The sequence below is a fragment of the Osmerus mordax genome, chromosome 23 (genome assembly GCF_038355195.1).
Source record: "Osmerus mordax isolate fOsmMor3 chromosome 23, fOsmMor3.pri, whole genome shotgun sequence".
Classification (NCBI taxonomy): Eukaryota; Metazoa; Chordata; class Actinopteri; order Osmeriformes; family Osmeridae; genus Osmerus; species Osmerus mordax.
The window spans coordinates 8103261-8122948 of record NC_090072.1 but is presented as its reverse complement, the minus strand read 5'-3'; the positions used below and the strand labels follow the sequence as shown (position 1 = coordinate 8122948).

Below are 19688 nucleotides of genomic sequence, written 5' to 3'. Positions count from 1 at the left end.
AAAAACGCTTACATTTAGTGTGTCATCTTGAATAGGTGATACGTTATTGGCCAAGTTGCTCAAGCTAGCCTGGCTAGATAGTAGTGCTAATTCCCAGACATTCCTATTGAATAACCTTAGCTACTGTTGCTAGCTAGCATAGTTAATGTTGGAGCTAGCTCTAGCTTAACTATCTACGTTTGTTTAGTTGTATTTTAGTGGTCATCGATTCTTGAAATAAATCGAATTACTTTGATTAAAAATTGTTATATTAATAACATCCTATAAGCCCAAGCCATCTTTCGCTATCGCCACTTATTTTAGCCTAGCTAACCACAGTACCGCCAAAGCCAGCCATTCAGACAACACACTTTTGTTAAACGTGGCCTCCTAAAATTACCTTTCTAAACATAGTAAAAAATATATATTGTATAGCATGCGTCACCGCTAAATAAATGTGCATGCATTTGACTAATAATTTGGTCAAAGTAGTCGCAATTAAGAGTAATTTACACCCGAAGGCTTTTCCCGGTCTTGCCAAGTTCACGCGCGGAAATTAGTCACATCACTTGGGTCTCGGTCACAGGCGAATCCGAGGACTGAGGTAAAGTCCCGTAGAAAATGCAAATGTTACGAAAATAAAATAAATATTTCGACATATTCTAAAAAAGCGTCGAATTACAAATCATATGATCTGGTTTTAAATAAAAAATTACAAGATCACACTTATCATATATCTATGGTTTCATCAAGGGTTTAGGTAGGCCTCATGCGCGAGCTTCTTTTCCAAGAGTCGTAGCTGATCCAGAGCGAGACGAACGAGACAACACAGATTTTTTTTATTTTTGCTTTGAGGGTAAAAATTACGAATCGGAAACGTTCGGAAAATATCGGAATTGAGGCGGGTTTAACGAAAGTTATTCAGGCGCTATAGTATCTTTGTAGGGATTGGTCCGTTTGTCATGACTAATACATATTAATACGAATTTGGACAAACCAAATTCAAGCTTATTGAATATGCAATACACTAAAACTAAAATGAGATTGCAGCTCCTCCTTTAACCTTATTTTACCAATGAGAAGAAGTTATAGCGCTTGAATGCCCTCCTCTTATTCTGATTGGTTTATGGAAAGAAACGTAAGGTTTTATTGGCCATGCGTATTATGAATTGCATTATTCATGTTGTCCTCTCGTCTAGCCAATTAGCGATTAAGTACGCGGATCCATAACCCGCCTACCGACTGTTCAGCCCCTGCTTCCTTGAGTGTGTCAACCTGTAGCAAAGCATACAGTCTATAAAAGCACGAGTTGGAGCCTTTCGAGCTCAGATGCGCTTAGAGCGCACTGGAGTGTAGAACAGGAAAAGGGAGGGGGACAGCTAGTTCAGATAGCGGTTAGGACCAAAACGTAAATAAATAGGATCCTAGGACAGTTAACAACGTGGGTCCTTGGGATATCGCCATCGGAAACATTCCGGTCACCGTTGGCGGCCTGGTCTGAGTCCTGGTGGCATTTTAAAGCTGTTCCTTCTCACAAAAGCGGCGTGCCGAGGGAGGACGCGTCTCTTTGAGTAGACAGGATGCACGGACCGCCCTCCGGCGACAGCGCATGCCCATTGCGCCTCATCAAGAGAGTGCAATTCGGCATCATCAGCCCAGATGAGCTTGTAGGTTTTGCTTTGGGAATGGGGGGTCATTTACTTTCTGATCATTTATCTTATCATTATGACTACACCTAGAATTGATCTTTGATGACAAAGAAATGGTTATGTTTACAAAGCAAGTACTTTGCAGCTAGCCTAGCTAGCTAAATCAAGCTAGAGCTAGCTAGCTAGCTAACTCGCTAGCAAGGTAGAGCATGTTGCAGGAAGTTTGACAAACTTTCAGCACATCGTTTTCCAACTGAGCAAAGCCATAACATGAATGAAACTCCCTATTACTTTGGAAGCTCTACATGTATGCTGAAAAAAACAAACACATTTGGCAACATTTAGTTAACATTGTCATTGGGTTTCCCTAAAGTTGCATTCACTACCATTAGCTTTTCACTCCAAATGTTTTGTAATAATTCATAATAAAAAGGTAACACAAATAAAGTCTAGGCTATGCATGTGTTCTTTACAATATGTGGTGTTACCCGTTGCAACGTAGTTTACCATTGGCTGCAATGTGCAGTATTTGAGCAATCAAACCTACCCAGTTAAGTCACTTTGCTTTATGGTTCACAGTAAAGTATTGTCTTCTTTATTATTGCTCTTCATACATTTGTCTTTAATTCCTTTTATATATATTTTTGTGTTAGAAAATGTGTTGGTGTCAGTGCAATGATGCCCTGTACGTTTAATGATGTAACTGCTAATGGTGGATGCAAATGATTTAATTCCAATGTTTTGTCCTAGAAACGGATGTCTGTTACGGAAGGGGGGATTAAGTACCCCGAAACCACAGAAGGAGGGCGTCCCAAACTTGGTGGCCTTATGGACCCAAGACAAGGGGTCATAGAACGATCTGGAAGGTGTCAGACATGTGCAGGTAAAAACAAAAAAAAGCTGTATTTTGGTTTATAACGTAGGCCTATCTTGACTTTACTGATATTTGTAAAGCGTTTTATTTATGACTTATTCATAGTCAAACTGATATTGACCTTATATGTTTGACAACTAATTTTGCCTTTTGCCACACAGGTAACATGACAGAATGTCCAGGTCACTTTGGACACATAGAACTGGCCAAGCCTGTGTTCCATGTGGGCTTCATGACAAAGATCATGAAGGTTCTACGGTGTGTCTGCTTCTTCTGCTCTAAACTCCTCGTCGATTCGGTCAGTACACAGCAAACCATCTCTACACAGCCTTCACAACCAACTCATACTAAATCATCCACAACCACTGTCCCGTTGTGAGAAAATATTTGTCTAAAGATTGCTGTGTACGACAATATTCAAGCGGACACTGGCCTGTGGTAACCAACAGTTTCTGTTGCCTACTTAATTTTCCAGAATAACCCCAAGATCAAAGACATCCTATCCAAGTCGAAGGGGCAGCCTCGGAAGAGGCTGACCCATGTGTACGACCTGTGTAAAGGAAAAAACATATGTGAAGGTGGGGAGGAAATGGACAACAAGTTCGGAGTAGAGCAGCAGGAGACCGAGGAGGACATCTCTAAGGAAAAGGTAGAGTGAAGAGAGAGACTTGGTGGAACGCGTGCTTCTTTAAGTAGTTCCGGCTCTAACTTCCTTGTTTTTCCTTCCTTCTTCTGCCTTGCAGGGCCACGGTGGCTGTGGGCGCTACCAGCCCCGCATCCGCCGCTCCGGCCTGGAGCTGTACGCCGAGTGGAAGCACGTCAACGAGGACTCCCAGGAGAAGAAGATCCTGCTGAACCCCGAGCGCGTCCACGAGATCTTCAAGCGCATCTCCGACGAGGAGGACGTCATCCTGGGCATGGACCCCAAGTTCGCCCGGCCCGAGTGGATGATCGTCACCGTCCTCCCCGTGCCTCCTCTGGCCGTCCGGCCTGCCGTGGTCATGCAGGGGTCGGCTCGTAACCAGGTGAGGCGTTGTTTGGCGAAAAGGAAAAACCGAAAAGACGTGCATTAGGGGTCGTTTGTTTTAATGACATTTGAAAGGTCATATCCGATGCGCGCTAGCTAGACGGGGTGACGAACTGTCCTCTTTTTCGTTCTCCCAGGACGACTTGACGCACAAACTCGCGGACATCGTCAAGATAAACAACCAGCTGCGCCGGAACGAGCAGAGCGGCGCGGCGGCCCACGTCATCGCCGAGGACGTCAAGCTGCTCCAGTTCCACGTGGCCACCATGATTGACAACGAGCTACCGGGCCTGCCTAGGGTACGCAGGCTCCCCCGGGGAATCCCGCTTTTTTTTCCCGTCCCTGCGTTAGATAAACGAATACCTCTCGGTCTCTCCTCAGGCGATGCAAAAGTCTGGCCGGCCGCTCAAGTCCCTCAAGCAGCGGCTGAAGGGGAAGGAGGGCCGTGTCAGGGGGAACCTGATGGGGAAGCGTGTGGACTTCTCCGCCCGGACGGTCATCACCCGACCCGAACCTGCAGATCGACCAAGTCGGTGTGCCGCGGTCAATCGCCGCCAACATGACCTTTCCGGAAATCGTGACGCCCTTCAACATCGACAGGTGAAGCCGAGCGTTTGACCTTGTGTCGGATGTCGCTGTTGGCTTTATTGGCCATTTGACTGTCTTATCAGACGCCACTGTCAATGTTGTTTTTGGTTGCCTGTGTTCAGGTTACAAGAGCTTGTGCGAAGAGGCAACAGCCAGTATCCAGGAGCCAAATATATCATCCGTGACAACGGGGATCGAATCGACCTCCGGTTCCACCCCAAACCAAGTGACCTTCACCTCCAGATTGGCTACAAGGTCAACTGAGGGAATGTTACTAAAATGAGTGCTTTGAGCCGTTATGTGAGAGCTTGACTTCAATTGATCCAATGTGTTGTCTGCTCCTCAGGTGGAAAGACACATGTGCGATGGAGACATCATCATCTTCAACAGACAGCCCACGCTACATAAAATGTCCATGATGGGGCACAGGGTTCGAATCCTGCCCTGGTCCACTTTCCGACTCAACCTCAGGTACTAGGTTCAGACATGTTGTGACTTGTCCCTTCAAAGTCTTAATGTGACATGCATGACATACCACATACTTATATATATATATATATATATATATATATATATATATATATATATATATATATATATATATATATATATATATATATATATATATTAAAGTGTTTAGTATTTATAAAAATGCTTGTATGTGTATAATTAGTCGTTCTTGGACTTTCTTTCTGGAACATTTGGATTTAGAATAAGATGATATACTTTGCATAGAAAAGAACAAGGAATGTCAGAACGATAAAGCTTGCAAACACCTAAAAATAAACAAACAACTTGAGACTCAACAACATTGACATTCTCCCCTCCCCCCATAGTGTGACCACCCCATACAACGCTGACTTTGACGGGGACGAGATGAACCTCCACCTCCCCCAGTCCCTGGAGACCCGGGCGGAGATCCAGGAGCTGGCCATGGTGCCTCGTATGATTGTCACGCCCCAGTCCAACAGGCCCGTCATGGGCATCGTGCAGGACACCCTCACGGCCGTTCGCAAGTTCACCAAGAGAGACGTCTTCTTAGAGAGGGTGAGGGACTCGCACTCACACACCACGGAACGATTAGTGATATGTGCCGTGACTCGAAAACAAAATCATCGCAAGCTGTACGCGAGCAAACGTTGTTGCTCAGATCTCTTTCGAAATCAGATATTCGAGATGGGTACTTTGTAACCGTGCGAGAATACACACTTTTTGAAAAGTTTCTAACCTTTTTGCATTCCCTCACTCTTCTGGGCCCTCCTCAGGGTGAGGTCATGAACCTGCTGATGTTCCTGTCCACGTGGGATGGCAAGGTGCCCCAGCCCGCCATCCTGAAGCCCCGGCCCTTTTGGACAGGCAAGCAGATCTTCAGCCTCATCATCCCCGGCCACATCAACGTCATCCGCACTCACAGCACCCACCCGGACGAGGAGGACAGCGGGCCCTACAAGCACATCTCCCCTGGCGACACCAAGGTCAGCGACAAAACCCACAAGCCGTACCTGAATCCCAACACCATCTAGAAGATTCCTGAAATTCAGATCGTCTGTGTGTGTGTCCTCAGGTGATTGTGGAGAACGGAGAGCTGATCATGGGGATCCTGTGTAAGAAGTCTCTGGGGACCTCCGCCGGCTCCTTGGTCCACATCTCCTACCTGGAGATGGGCCACGACGTCACCCGGCTCTTCTACTCCAACATCCAGACGGTGGTCAACAACTGGCTGCTCATTGAGGGTGAGCAGCGTTTCCAGGGTCGACCTGCGAGGACGTGGTTAAGCTGAAGGGGGGGGGGAGGGGGATGGGTCTCATAAGGGTACAACTTTTGTTTTAATATCGACCTTTCTGTGCAGGTCACTCCATTGGTATTGGGGACTCCATTGCTGATGCCAAGACATACCTTGACATTCAGAACACCATCAAGAAAGCCAAACAGGATGTGATAGAGGTGCGAGCATAAAAAACTAAACAAAAAGGTCTTAAAACCACCAAAGTGCAAGTAAAAAACAAGTCTACTCACAAGCTAAACACTTCTACGGCAAAGACATGCTCATAACATTTCCCATGAGCACATTTCTTTTGCGTTCTCCTCCAGGTGATTGAGAAGGCCCACAACAACGAGCTGGAGCCCACCCCCGGTAACACACTGAGGCAGACCTTTGAGAACCAGGTCAACCGTATCCTGAACGACGCTCGTGACAAAACGGGTTCCTCCGCCCAGAAGTCCCTGTCGGAGTACAACAACTTCAAGTCCATGGTGGTGGCCGGCTCCAAAGGCTCCAAGATTAACATCTCCCAGGTGCGTTCCCCAGGAGACCCGGGTCCTGCAGACTAGTGTCACGAAACTCTTGTCCCAGGGGTTCAGTTCAGTCTGTGAGAACATGGGAATGGATGGCTTTAGGTGTTTCGTTTATTTTAAATACAATTCCCCCCAAAACAGTATTTTGTGAAGTATTGAGTCAGTGGAGTCCCCCTGTTGACAATTTGAGGTAAATGTTTTCTTTATTTCCCCCCAGGTTATCGCCGTGGTGGGGCAGCAGAACGTTGAGGGGAAGCGAATCCCCTTCGGCTTCAAGCACCGCACGCTGCCCCACTTCATCAAGGACGACTACGGCCCTGAGAGCAGGGGCTTCGTGGAGAACTCCTACCTGGCCGGCCTCACGCCCACAGAGTTCTTCTTCCACGCCATGGGAGGCAGGGAGGGGCTTATCGACACGGCCGTGAAGACGGCCGAGACTGGTGAGTCACCATGGAGAAGGCGTTGAGAAGGAGTAGAAGCCCGGTTCACGTTTCAGTCAGAAGTTTCTGGAAGTGATGAGGGAAGATGACGTTCTTGCATGGGGTGTTTGACAAGAACAGTTAAGTGTTGTTAAGAGTTAAAACTCTTAATACCAAAAGTACATCCTCTATGAGTTGGTCACTTTTGTGTTTATCTACACACTTCTCCATTGCAAAGTTGTTGTTGACTTCGACTAAGATGGATAAATGGTGCTATGTTAACAACCTGATAACCGTGCATTTTCCATCCAGGTTACATCCAGCGTCGTCTGATCAAGTCTATGGAGTCTGTGATGGTGAAGTACGACGCCACGGTGAGGAACTCCATCAACCAGGTGGTGCAGCTGCGCTACGGGGAGGACGGCCTGGCTGGGGAGTCGGTGGAGTTCCAGAACATGGCCACGCTGAAGCCCTCCAACAAGGCTTTTGAGAAGAAGTGAGTCGCTCCCGGGTTAAACGTGTTGAGTCGAGACTTTCGGAAGTCCATTTGTCCCCATGAGCTATCCCAAGAACTGATAACCGTCAAGAGTGTGGGCGGGGATGGGAACAAGTGTCACTCCTCAAGCCAGCATGGCCGACACGGTTATCGGTCGTCATGTAGCGCTCAGCCCTTCTGACAGTTAACCCCCCCCCCCCCCCCTTAATCCGTCCAGGTTTAAGTTTGACTGCTCGAACGAGCGTGCCCTGAGGCGCACCCTGCAGGAGGACGTGGTGAAGGACGTGATGACCAACGCTCTGGTGCAGAGCACCCTGGAGAAGGAGTTTGAGAAGATGAAGGAGGACAGGGAGATCCTCCGAGCCATCTTCCCCACCGGGGACAGCAAGGTGAGGGAGGGAGGGTCACATAGATACTGTACAACGCCACAAACCAACTCTCCTGTACACGGCCCCTCAAGGATTTGCAGTCCTGTGCTCGCGCGCGCGCAACAGTGACAACTACCACTCGCAAGCCATTGTTGAAAGTTTTAACGGTCGCAATCTCCCTCCTCACCTCCAGGTGGTGCTGCCTTGCAACTTGGCCAGGATGATATGGAACGCCCAGAAAATCTTCAGGATCAACCCTCGTACGGCAACCGACCTCAACCCCTTGCGAGTTGTCGAGGGTAAGCATGAACCGCAAAAAAAACGCTAGGTCGTAGGTCAATGCTAGCATCCTGAGGAGCGGTGAGTTGAGCGAGTAGATTCGCAGTAGAAAGTTCAGAGGCAGCCATATTGAATTTTTGTGGGGATTGGATGTGGGTCATTGTCTCGGAGGCATTATTCTACATGCTACTACCCATTCTCTACTGGCGTACCGCTTTTCAACATGACTCGTCCAAACGACAGCTCGCAGGATTATAGCCAGTAAAGTGCCAGCTACTGCTTACAGCTATATAAAGCCTGCAGGCCTATCAATGCTGGCTATATAAAGAGCACAGACTACTTAGAGTAATTGAGAGATCGCTTACAGGATCTCCAGCATTGTGCCTCGGTGGGCTTTCAGGTAAGTCACTCTGGGACATAGATTCTTATACTGACAAAGCCTGGGTTGCTTTAACTCTTGGATAGTTGGCAAATTGAAATAAATGGCCACAATTCATTGTAAAATGGCAAGGAGGCTGAGTCGTGTGTGTCACAATTGAACATAATGGTATTCAACAAAACTCCCAAGTCCAAGAAAGGTCCCGAAAATGAAAAGCACCGTAAACAGACTTCAGAGTGGTCTACACGACTCAACTCTGTCTCTGTCCCCGTCCCCCCTCCCCTCGCTCCCCTAGGTGTGCAGGACCTGAGCAAGAAGCTGGTGATCGTGAACGGGGAAGACCCGCTGAGCCGGCAGGCCCAGCAGAACGCCACGCTGCTCTTCAACATCCATCTGCGCTCCACGCTCAGCTCGCGCCGCATGACCGAGGAGTTCCGCCTGACCACCGAGGCCTTCGACTGGCTGCTGGGGGAGATCGAGTCCAAGTTCAACCAGTCCATCGTAAGCGAGGGGGGGGGGGGGGGGGGGGGGGAGACACGCGTGCACGCATACACACAACTTAAGAATGAGATACGATCAACCATTAAATAGGTTGTAATAATTCAATATGACGTAGCCCCCTCTCTCCCCCCCTCCTTTCAGAGAACATAAGCTAGATAACGAGTTCGATAATGATAACGACATGATCAGTCACTGTAGCCATTACACCACCACCCATCCCTCCACTCACCTCCCGTCCCCGTCCCTCCTCAGGCTCACCCAGGCGAGATGGTGGGGGCCCTGGCCGCCCAGTCCCTGGGGGAGCCCGCCACCCAGATGACCCTGAACACCTTCCATTACGCCGGCGTGTCGGCCAAGAACGTCACCCTGGGCGTGCCCCGTCTCAAGGAGCTGATCAACATCTCCAAGAGGCCCAAGACGCCCTCGCTCACCGTCTTCCTGCTGGGCCAGGCGGCCCGCGACGCCGAGCGGGCCAAGGACATCCTCTGTCGGCTGGAGCACACCACCCTGAGAAAGGTAGGCGCCCGACCCGAGAAGCTTCGGGACGCTCATCGGGAACATGGGCGTCTGGGACCAATTTCAAACCGAAAACGTCAAACCTAGACACGAAGGCCCCACACTAAGGTTTCCCAGACATGGAGAAACATGGTACTCGGCTAAAAACATTTTCAATGGAGATCTTCATTGAATTTCTCGTACTTTGGAACTAAGCTTAATCCATGTCTGGGGAATCGGGGCCTAAGCTTCTGTTTGGAAGGCAGGAATAATGGCCATATGGATTAGGTCAAGGATTAGGTAGTTGGGTTGATATGAAATGTACTTGAACGCCTTTGTTTTAACCAATGCCCCCCCCCCCCCCCCCCCCAGGTGACTGCCAACACGGCCATCTACTACGACCCCAACCCCCAGAGCACAGTGGTGACGGAGGACCAGGAGTGGGTCAACGTCTACTACGAGATGCCCGACTTCGACGTGACCCGCATCTCCCCCTGGCTGCTCCGCATCGAGCTGGACCGCAAGCACATGACGGACCGCAAGCTCACCATGGAGCAGATCGCCGAGAAGATCAACGCCGGTAGGTGGCCCATGGGAGCTAGCGCTAGAATCAGAATCCACTTTACAACACGACCACACTCGCTCTGGAACACACACACACCTGCTCACTCTGCTCCTGGGCTCGTTTACTCCAGGTTTCGGAGATGACTTGAACTGCATCTTCAACGACGACAACGCTGAGAAGCTGGTGCTGAGAATCCGGATCATGAACAGCGATGAGAACAAATTCCAGGAGGTGAGAGAGGGGTCACACTGGAGCCCGTCCTTGAAATGAAACACAGGGGTGTTTTGGAACGAGGATTCATCCGAGAGACCGACCGCCTTTTCTCTGTGCCTTTTCTCTGTGCAGGACGAGGAAGTGGTGGACAAGATGGACGACGACGTGTTCCTGAGATGCATCGAGTCCAACATGTTGACAGACATGACGCTACAGGGCATCGAGCAGATCAGCAAGGTGATTGGGAGATGGCCTACACACACGGTCAAACAGCCACAAAGAACATATACCCTACAATCCCCTCACCTTCAGTTTCACCAACCGTCACAATATTCAGCAATATTTACTTGCCATACGTGCCTAACGCCCATCTGTCTGCTCATGCCTCGGTGGTCTAACTCCCCCCCACCCCCTCTCCCCTCGTCTCTCTCTCTTCCCCCCCCCCCCGTCCTCTGTTCCAGGTGTACATGCACTTGCCCCAGACGGACAACAAGAAGAAGATCATCATCACGGAGGACGGGGAGTTCAAGGCCCTGCAGGAGTGGATCCTGGAGACGGACGGCGTGGGCCTCATGAGGGTCCTCAGCGAGAAGGACGTGGACCCCGTCAGGACCACCTCCAACGACATCGTGGAGATCTTCACGGTGCGCGCTCGCCCCCGCCTCCCCAGTCTCTCTCAGAGTTCAAATGTGGACACGTGATCGGCTTTCAGTACACACGATGACTTGCATTTCATAGATGAGCGTTCCGATTTAAATATAGGAGGATTGAAATGAAATGTGAGAATTGGAAGGGGAATATAGGAAAGGGGTTATTTTTTTTTTAAGACTTCCAAAGCTGAAACAAAAACGAGGTGCATTTCATATACCAATATGACATAGTCAAAAAGGGAGGACAAAGCGCAATGAAGTTTTATATGAATCTGTCTCGTTCCCGCCGTCCTCCCCAGGTGTTGGGCATTGAGGCGGTGCGCAAGGCGCTGGAGAGGGAGCTGTACCACGTCATCTCCTTCGACGGCTCCTACGTCAACTACCGCCACCTGGCTCTGCTGTGCGACACCATGACCAGCAGGGGTCACCTGATGGCCATCACCCGCCACGGCATCAACAGGCAGGACACGGGCCCGCTCATGAAGTGCTCCTTCGAGGAGACGGTGAGAGCCTGATGCGTTGTGGGTCTCCTCCCAGCTGGGATGATGATGAGGGGTTGGGGGGGGGGGGGGGAACGTGATTGTAACATTTAGCCGACATTTGTGCTGTTTTCACCTTCCACCTGCCATTTAGGTCGAGCGCCCCAGCCTAAGGGTTAGCCACATTCTCCACCAACCCCCTACAACAGCATCAAATCAAACTGTATTAGTACAACCCTTTTACAAGCTGTGTCACATGTGCCCATAGACCTACAACTAAACCAACCTACAATTTCAAAGAAGACAAGCTCATCACAAACTTTATCCGATGTCCCCCAATTTTCACCACAACATTGTTCCACTCTCCACCAACCCCCTCCTAACATCCACCTGTCCCGTCCCCCCCCCCTTCCCCCAGGTGGACGTGCTGATGGAGGCATCTTCCCACGGGGAGAGCGACCCCATGAAGGGCGTGTCTGAGAACATCATGCTGGGCCAGCTGGCCCCGGCGGGGACGGGCTGCTTCGACCTGCTGCTGGATGCTGAGAAGTGCAAGTACGGCATGGAGATCCCCACCAACATCCCCGGGATCAGCGTGGCTGGACGTGAGTACCATACCTCCATCTCCAGCATTGTCTGGTGCTATTACAACCACCACATCAACCGCGAATCTCTGAATCCTGTCTCTAGCCTCCTCCATGTATTTGATTTATTTATATATGTAATTATTAGTGCTGTCAGTTTAACGGGTTATTAACGGCGTTAACGCAAACCCATTTTAACGGCGTCAATTTATTATCGCACGATTAACGTTCTTTTTGGCCTAGCAAATTTTGTCGTTTTTTTTTCACATGCTGTTGCAGCAACTACTGACGTTAGAAAAACGACAACACCACACCGGATCTAGCTAGACCGCAAACAAAACAACAGGCAGGCCGCACACACTTTTTTGGGCTTGCGAGCCGGCTAAAGAGTAGTAGGCTAACGTTATGTTTTGAGTGGATTGCGATTTGCGAGACGCCGAAATGGATGCCAATAAGATTCTGAATGGAAATTTTACTTTAAAAAAGTTGCCAAATGGTTCCATTGACAAGACCAAAGTAATGTGTGTTTTTGTCGTTGTGAACTGAGCTATCATCGCAGCACGTCTAGTCTGAAATACCACTTGATGGCCAAGCACACAGCTGATGCGAATTCTCCGCCCCCTCGTCAAAGCCAGGCGATTGCAAAGTTGTTTAAAAAAAAAAAAAAAAAACATTTGCACCAAGCAATCCGATCCACTTCTCCAAATATCCAAAAATAATTGGACAAAAAGAAATCAAGGGACATAAAAATGTGCGATTAATCGCAAGTTAACTATGACATTAATGCGATTAAATATTGTAATCGTTTGACAGCACTAGTAATTATATAGACACACACACACACACACAGCTCTGGAGAAGAGACCACTACACCTGTTTCTTTCCTTTCCAAAAACGTTGAGAAGGAGAAAACAAAACAGAGCAATAGAAGGGTTCAATTCAGGCCACTAAGTTGAACCCTTCTGTTCCTCCCTTAACTTTCCTTATATAAATATTTGGAAAGGGAAAAAAAAGGTACAGTGGTCTCTGAATTTTTTTCCGGGGCTGTATATAATTATCTTAATAACTAGAGAGGGTATAATTTCTGGGGAAATTGTAGGGTGTGCTTGCTTGCGTCGGTTGCACAGGGGTCAGTTTTTGAATGACATTTTTAAAACTGATATTTCTGTATATTTTATATAAAAATGCATACTTATTATTTATAAAGATTACATAGATTTAAAAGCATTTTTTTTTTTGCTGCTCATTTACAACTGAAAATACGAGTGAAGTGTAGAATGAAATAGATCTTCTCATTTCCCCTGCAAAAGGCATCCTCATCGTTGAATCAAAACGAATAAATTTGGCAGACCGGTGTAAAAATTGACCTAATCTCTATGACGTAAACGTCCTTTTAAGTTTTTCCCTTCTCGTGATATTTTCATGCATTTAGCCTACTCATTGCATTCATTCACGAATAAAGAACCCCCTTTGAAGATTATTCTACAACGTTACCGGCAGTAGAAGATTGAATCGCGATTCAAACAGTACCATCTTCTAACTGAAAATATTCCCCCAAAAACGTAAATAAGCTTGACATTTATTTAGTGGAAAATCGCTTTCACAAAGCTCACTGGTAGCGGATCATTAAGTAACAACAGTAACAGAAGTGTGGAGAAGCTGCCCCGGTAAATTGTACTACTACTACGGTACAGTACTAGACTACTGCTGTGTTCGTCTTGGTAGCGATTGCGTTGGTTGAATTGGATTTAACGTTCCGTTTTACGGTTTAGGCTGGAATTAATTATTTTCATGAACAGATTGACAAAGTTTAGGCTGTGGCAATGAAGTTAAGGTTAGCAGTTAGATAGACTTTTGATTTAAGTAAGGGGAGTGCCGAACATGTTCTGTCGCCGGTTGACTTCCTAAACAGCTGTGTAGTTTACTGCAGCTGACTTGCAGTAAAGCTATAGTTAACCTAGCTATCCCCCAAGTTAACAGATGTGAAACGAATGTTCTGCTACAGGTAGTCACGCGTGTTTTCGTGACGTTAGTGACGTTAGTAACGTCAGTGACTGTGGCTAGCAAATTAGCCACCGTTAGCTTCACTTTTCACCACAAAAACGCAATTTCTACTTAAACCATGCAACGGAACGTAAATAAAAATACAACCAACGCAATCGCTACCAAGACGAACCTTTTGACACCGCCGTTGTGTATGTAGTCCAAATATTGACTGATCCTTAGGGGGGCGAAAATAAACAATAAATAATATATGTGAGAGAACAAAGGTTGTGCCCAAAGAACACCCAATTATTTTTATTATTATGTTATTGTTATTAGTATTAAAATATACATATATGTTATTATTATATATATGTTTTGTTGAATTTATTTTTCTCAACCATTAAAGTGTCTCTGTTTGCTTGTCTCCAGCCACTGGAATGTTCTTTGGCTCTGCGCCCAGCCCCATGAGTGGCATGTCCCCTGCCATGACCCCCTGGAACACGGGTGCCACCCCGGCCTACGGCGCCTGGTCCCCCAGCGTGGGTGAGTACACAGCGTGGCTGGAGATATCAGAGAGGGGGGGGGGGTGACCAGGTTTATTTCCCATGTCTCCTAGCCTGACTCATTGACTGACTCCTGTGACCTTTGCTCTTTGACCTCCAGGTAGCGGGATGACCCCCGGGGCGGCAGGCTTCTCTCCCAGCGCTGCGTCCGATGCCAGTGGATTCTCTCCTGGCTACTCTCCAGCCTGGTCCCCCACTCCTGGGTCTCCTGGCTCCCCAGGCCCAGCCAGCCCCTACATCCCCTCCCCAGGTCTGTGTCTGCACCTGGCTCTCAGCATCATCACAACAAAGCCTTTGTCTGACTGTATTTTCAATGTTGGATTGCAATTTCTGTATGAAAATGTTGTCATTTTGTTTGTTGTCATAGTTTTACATAATGTCATAGATGAGTACCGTGTCATATCACCGCAATTGACAGCTAAGAGGCTGTTTTATGATGTGGCTAGTTAATACAGACTGTTCCTTGATTGATTCCTCAAGTATAATTCTCTATGAAGGAGGATCTCCCATAAGAGTCCTTCTGATCATTCATTTAAATGTTTTGCTTTTCAGGAGCAATGTCTCCAAACTACTCCCCCACCTCCCCCGCCTACGAGCCCCGCTCCCCAGGGGGCTACACCCCTCAGAGCCCCGGCTACTCCCCCACCTCCCCCTCCTACTCCCCCACTTCCCCCTCCTACTCCCCCACCAGCCCAAACTACAGCCCCACCTCGCCCTCCTATTCCCCCACTTCTCCATCTTACTCCCCCACCTCCCCATCCTACTCCCCCACCTCCCCCTCCTACTCCCCAACATCCCCATCTTACTCCCCCACCTCCCCCTCGTACTCCCCCACCTCCCCCTCGTACTCCCCCACCTCTCCCAGCTACAGCCCCACCTCCCCCAGCTATAGCCCGACATCGCCCAGCTACAGTCCCACCTCTCCCTCTTACTCCCCCACCTCCCCCTCCTACTCCCCCACCTCCCCATCTTACTCTCCGACATCCCCCTCCTACTCCCCCACCTCCCCCTCGTACTCCCCCACCTCCCCCAGCTACAGTCCATCCTCCCCCAACTACACCCCGACATCCCCCAGCTACTCCCCCACCTCGCCCTCCTACTCCCCCACCTCGCCCTCCTACTCCCCCACCTCCCCCAACTACACCCCCACCTCCCCCAACTACTCGCCCACCTCCCCATCTTACTCCCCCACCTCTCCATCCTACTCTCCCTCCAGCCCTCGCTTCACCCCCCAGTCTCCCACCTACACCCCCAGCTCGCCTTCCTACAGCCCCAGCTCCCCCTCCTACTCCCCCACCTCCCCCAAGTACACACCCACCTCCCCCTCCTACAGCCCCAGCTCTCCAGAGTACACCCCCACCTCGCCCAAGTACTCCCCCACCTCGCCCAAGTACTCCCCCACCTCACCCAAATACTCTCCCACCTCCCCCACTTACTCCCCAACAACCCCCAAATACAGCCCCACCTCACCCACCTACTCGCCCACCTCGCCCACCTACACCCCTACCAGTCCCAAGTACTCTCCCACCTCCCCCACCTACTCTCCAACCTCGCCTAAGTACTCCCCCACCTCCCCCACCTACTCACCTACCAGCCCCAAAGGCTCCACCTACAGCCCCACGTCCCCTGGCTACAGCCCCACCTCGCCCACCTACAGCCTCACCAGTCCGGCCATCAGCCCCGATGACAGCGACGAGGAGAACAACTGAGAGAGCCTGGAGGAGAGGAGGCAGCTGAGGGGATCCCCGCTGCCCTAAACATGCATCCCACACCTGGGGTGAACTACCGAAGGATGAGCCCCTCTTCTCTACTGGAGGTGGTGCTTGGAAATTCGACGCAAAACTAAGGGGTTCCATTTGTGAAACGCTCTCTCTCCCCCCCCCCCCTCCCTTTTGGACTGCTGTACCCCTAGCCTCTTACTCATCTTAGGGGGAAGGGGGCTCCAGAGATCTTTACTACTATTGTATTTGATAGACTTGAACTGTTTAGCCAGGTGAAAAAAGGCTGCCTTTTCTGAAATAGACCTTTTTTTGTTTTCCAGTTTTAAATTTTCACACAGGGTGTTTGAAAACTAAGAGTGGAGTAGAAAGGAGATGGTGGGGGGGGTTGGAAAGTTGCAATGGAACACTGACAAGATGGCCTCCTACCGGTATATATTTCACTGCATTTAGCTCTCTTTCTCACTAACTCAACTTCAGTGTTGGATGTATAGAGTTGTATTGGAGAGCTCAAGCATTGCCAAAAGCCTTTTGAAAAGCTACCAGTGGATTGTATTTATCTCCTTAATTAAAGCATTTAAGCTTCCAAAAAAAAAACAGTCAGGAGTTAGTTGAGACGGTCTTTATTGCATATTTTACTAAAAACTTATCTTTAGTAGTTTTGTTTTTTTTCCCCAATTGTTTTTCTTAAATGTATAGTTGCTGACAGTTATGGTTGGTGGAGGAACATTGAGCTTTTGATATCAGATGGTTGGGCCAGAGATGAGAAACATTAATCAGAAGGATAGCTTGTCTTACAATTGAAGTTACTCTTGTGCAATTCCAAACTGCTTTGGATGCTTATAGAAAGGGTGGCCTGATTGAACTGAGCACAGCTGTGGATTCGAAAAGCCACTCGGATGTCGTCATTTGATGTGGAAACAGGAGCGAGAGAGGACAGTCTGCAGGGGGGGGAAGGGCGCATGAAATTCTTCTGTGGCTAAGCCCACATTTTTCTCTTTATTCACAAATGTCCTCTGCTTACAAAATACCCTTTAACCCCTTCCTACCTAAACCCCAAAGACAAGCCTGAAAGATGTCAAAAACACCCACCAGCATCCCTAACCTCCTTCAACATTTGGAGAACTTATACAAGACTGCAAAAATTATTTTTCTTTTTTTTTCTTCTGTTTTTTGGAGGGGGCAGGATTAGAATCCTTTCCACCTAAACACTAGGATGGTTGATTTCTATAAAAAAAAAAAAAAAACGAAATACTCATTTAATATCAGGATGTTGATTCTATTATTTGGATTCAAGGAGATGGGGGCGTAGGTGTACGAGGGATACTAGTTTAGCTTTGCTGCTTCTGTCATCGTTTGCATGAGCAGTACCTGTTAATACGTTTTAATCAAGTTTTAGGTTGGTACATCGACTTTGAATCCCTCCCATTGTTCAATAATATTTGTTCCGATTCTGATTATCTCGCTATTTGGACTTGCTATTCAATTTATTTAAAAGAAGAAAAAAGAAAAATGTATTCTGTGTGGATAAGAATAGAGGAAAACCTGTTATTTTGTTGTTTTTTCTTTTGCTCTTTTTTTTTTTTTTTTTTTTTGCTTCCGGTGACGACTTTGTGAAATCTCTTTGCTAAGGCTTATGTTCAGGTACTGTGGATAGAAGCGTTTAGAGAGGGAAAGGAGAACGTTTCCCACTCTTGCCTTGGAGTTCATACCCTTATTATTTCCTTATAGCCTTTCCACTCGACCATGTCAGGTCAACCAAACCAAATGTCTGCCCAAGTTCTTCAGCCATTGTTCTAAATGTTGCATGCAGTCGTTTGCGAGGCTTCATTCTGTAAATATGTTACTGCTGAAGTGGTTCCCCTGTGTAGGCAGAAAGGCAAAGTTCAGGTAGAAGTTACGCTCCTGAACACTGGGGGGCGATACAGGCCTCATCTGGGGTAGGTGATGGAGACTTTTGTTCAAAGAGGAAACTGATTCAATTGAAGGATTTTTAGGCAGACACCATCAAAACGTAACTTTTGACTTCTATTCATATAAACGTCCTACCCACTACATTAGTGCAATTTTGTGAATCCTTTTACATCTATTTTGAAAATGTATCAAGCATAGACTTAGTTTCATTTCTGGGAGCTTTTACATGCAGGTTTGGTAAAGGGAAGCTAGTGTTTGATTCTTTGGCTTGATTGACAATGGAGCACAGATACTTTCCCTTTTCTTGGTTCCACCCAAGCAATAGGACAGGAAATGCAACATCTTTTCCCAACTTTTTATTGGAATTGCGGGGTCTCCTCCCTCTCTCCCCTCTTCATCCACAAGTGTCCCTGATCGTTTCTGAAATCAGTGTTTGTCCTTTTTCTACCAGTGTATGTACCTGTGATTTGGGGAATCTCGGGGTGGGCTTGGGGAGGGAGTACCGAATAGGTCCTGGGAGTCCTCAGACAGTTGAAGTTCTGTCCCTGTGGAATTTCTTGAACTGCACTGTCTGGTTCATGGTCGGAAACATTTCGACTTTATTTCTGTTTCCTGTTTTAATTCCCATCGACCAAATGTTTCCCGTGGCTCTTGAATTGATTGGACTGCCTGCTGCATTGGGGGAAAACACGGGCTTAGCCAGTGTTGGATGTAAATGGGTAGTCACTACAATTTTCATCTAGCACATTCATATCCCATAGTTGTTGTCCAGTTAATTCCAGAAACCGGGACTCCCAGTTGTGTGCATGTGGATGAAAGTGTGTGTGAATGTTTTGACAGGTGAGCGCATGTGTCAGTGATGAGACAGGGTTTTCATGGGTTGGAGAGCAACCGGGACAGAATGTCTGGGGATAGAAGGTTTAAATTAAAATAAGAAATTGCCACTGTATAAAAATCAATTCAATATTTCATTCTCTGTATCTTTTTTGTTTTGTTTTTTTGACTTTGAAAAAAAAAAGAATAAAAAATTTTACTACACACTTGTCTTGTTTTTTTAATAAAATATGTTAACTTTATTCACTATGTAAGCAGAAGGGAAATTATCTTCCTCGTCCTTTAATTTAACTATAGACTTACACAAGTGATTAGATCAGAAATTTGCGTTCATGATTATTATCATGATTTCATTATTGTTGCTGTAGTGATTATCTTTGTCTAGCAACAGCCTAAGCATTGGTGGTTCATGGTTCATCCAGATGACTGCTACAATATTGCCTTAGAGACAGGCCCATGTTAAGTAAACAACTGTCAGTTGAAGGAGCAACACTGACCCATCTTGTCATATCAGGCACAGTCAAGACCGGAGTCCACTTCCTAGACCCTTAACATCATTTCCTACCACCTTTGTTCAGACAAGACAGGCTACAATACCAAAGATGAAAAGAAAGAATAGACACACTGTGTAGAAGGATCACTAGAATAATATATATGTTGTCCTTTGTGATCAATGCTAAGTTTGTGGTCTGGACGGTAGGTATCAAAACGGTACTGGGCTATTTGCAATATAGCGGACGGCCCCCTTTCCAGTAACCTGTCATTGTCAACTGAATCAAAAACGCTGATTCATCCTCTCAGTTCCTCTCTTTATTTCCCCTTTTCAATGTGGT

At 47.6% G+C, this 19688-nt stretch overlaps 1 protein-coding gene across 1 annotated transcript; it reads left to right on the top strand.

Moving 5' to 3' along the window:
* Positions 1 to 1355: 1355 nt before the first annotated feature.
* Positions 1356 to 19059, top strand: polr2a (RNA polymerase II subunit A). Its single transcript, XM_067261934.1, is given in 30 exon segments — positions 1356 to 1646; positions 2379 to 2511; positions 2664 to 2800; positions 2978 to 3151; positions 3246 to 3527; positions 3667 to 3828; positions 3911 to 4029; positions 4031 to 4129; positions 4240 to 4372; positions 4464 to 4588; positions 4954 to 5164; positions 5383 to 5592; positions 5682 to 5850; positions 5967 to 6061; positions 6209 to 6412; positions 6630 to 6852; positions 7144 to 7327; positions 7545 to 7716; positions 7889 to 7994; positions 8649 to 8854; positions 9107 to 9370; positions 9722 to 9929; positions 10045 to 10145; positions 10260 to 10364; positions 10589 to 10771; positions 11077 to 11280; positions 11675 to 11861; positions 14256 to 14369; positions 14490 to 14639; positions 14942 to 19059. Coding segments are annotated over 30 exon segments (5904 nt in total). The 5' UTR covers positions 1356 to 1559; the 3' UTR covers positions 16099 to 19059.
* Positions 19060 to 19688: the final 629 nt, after the last annotated feature.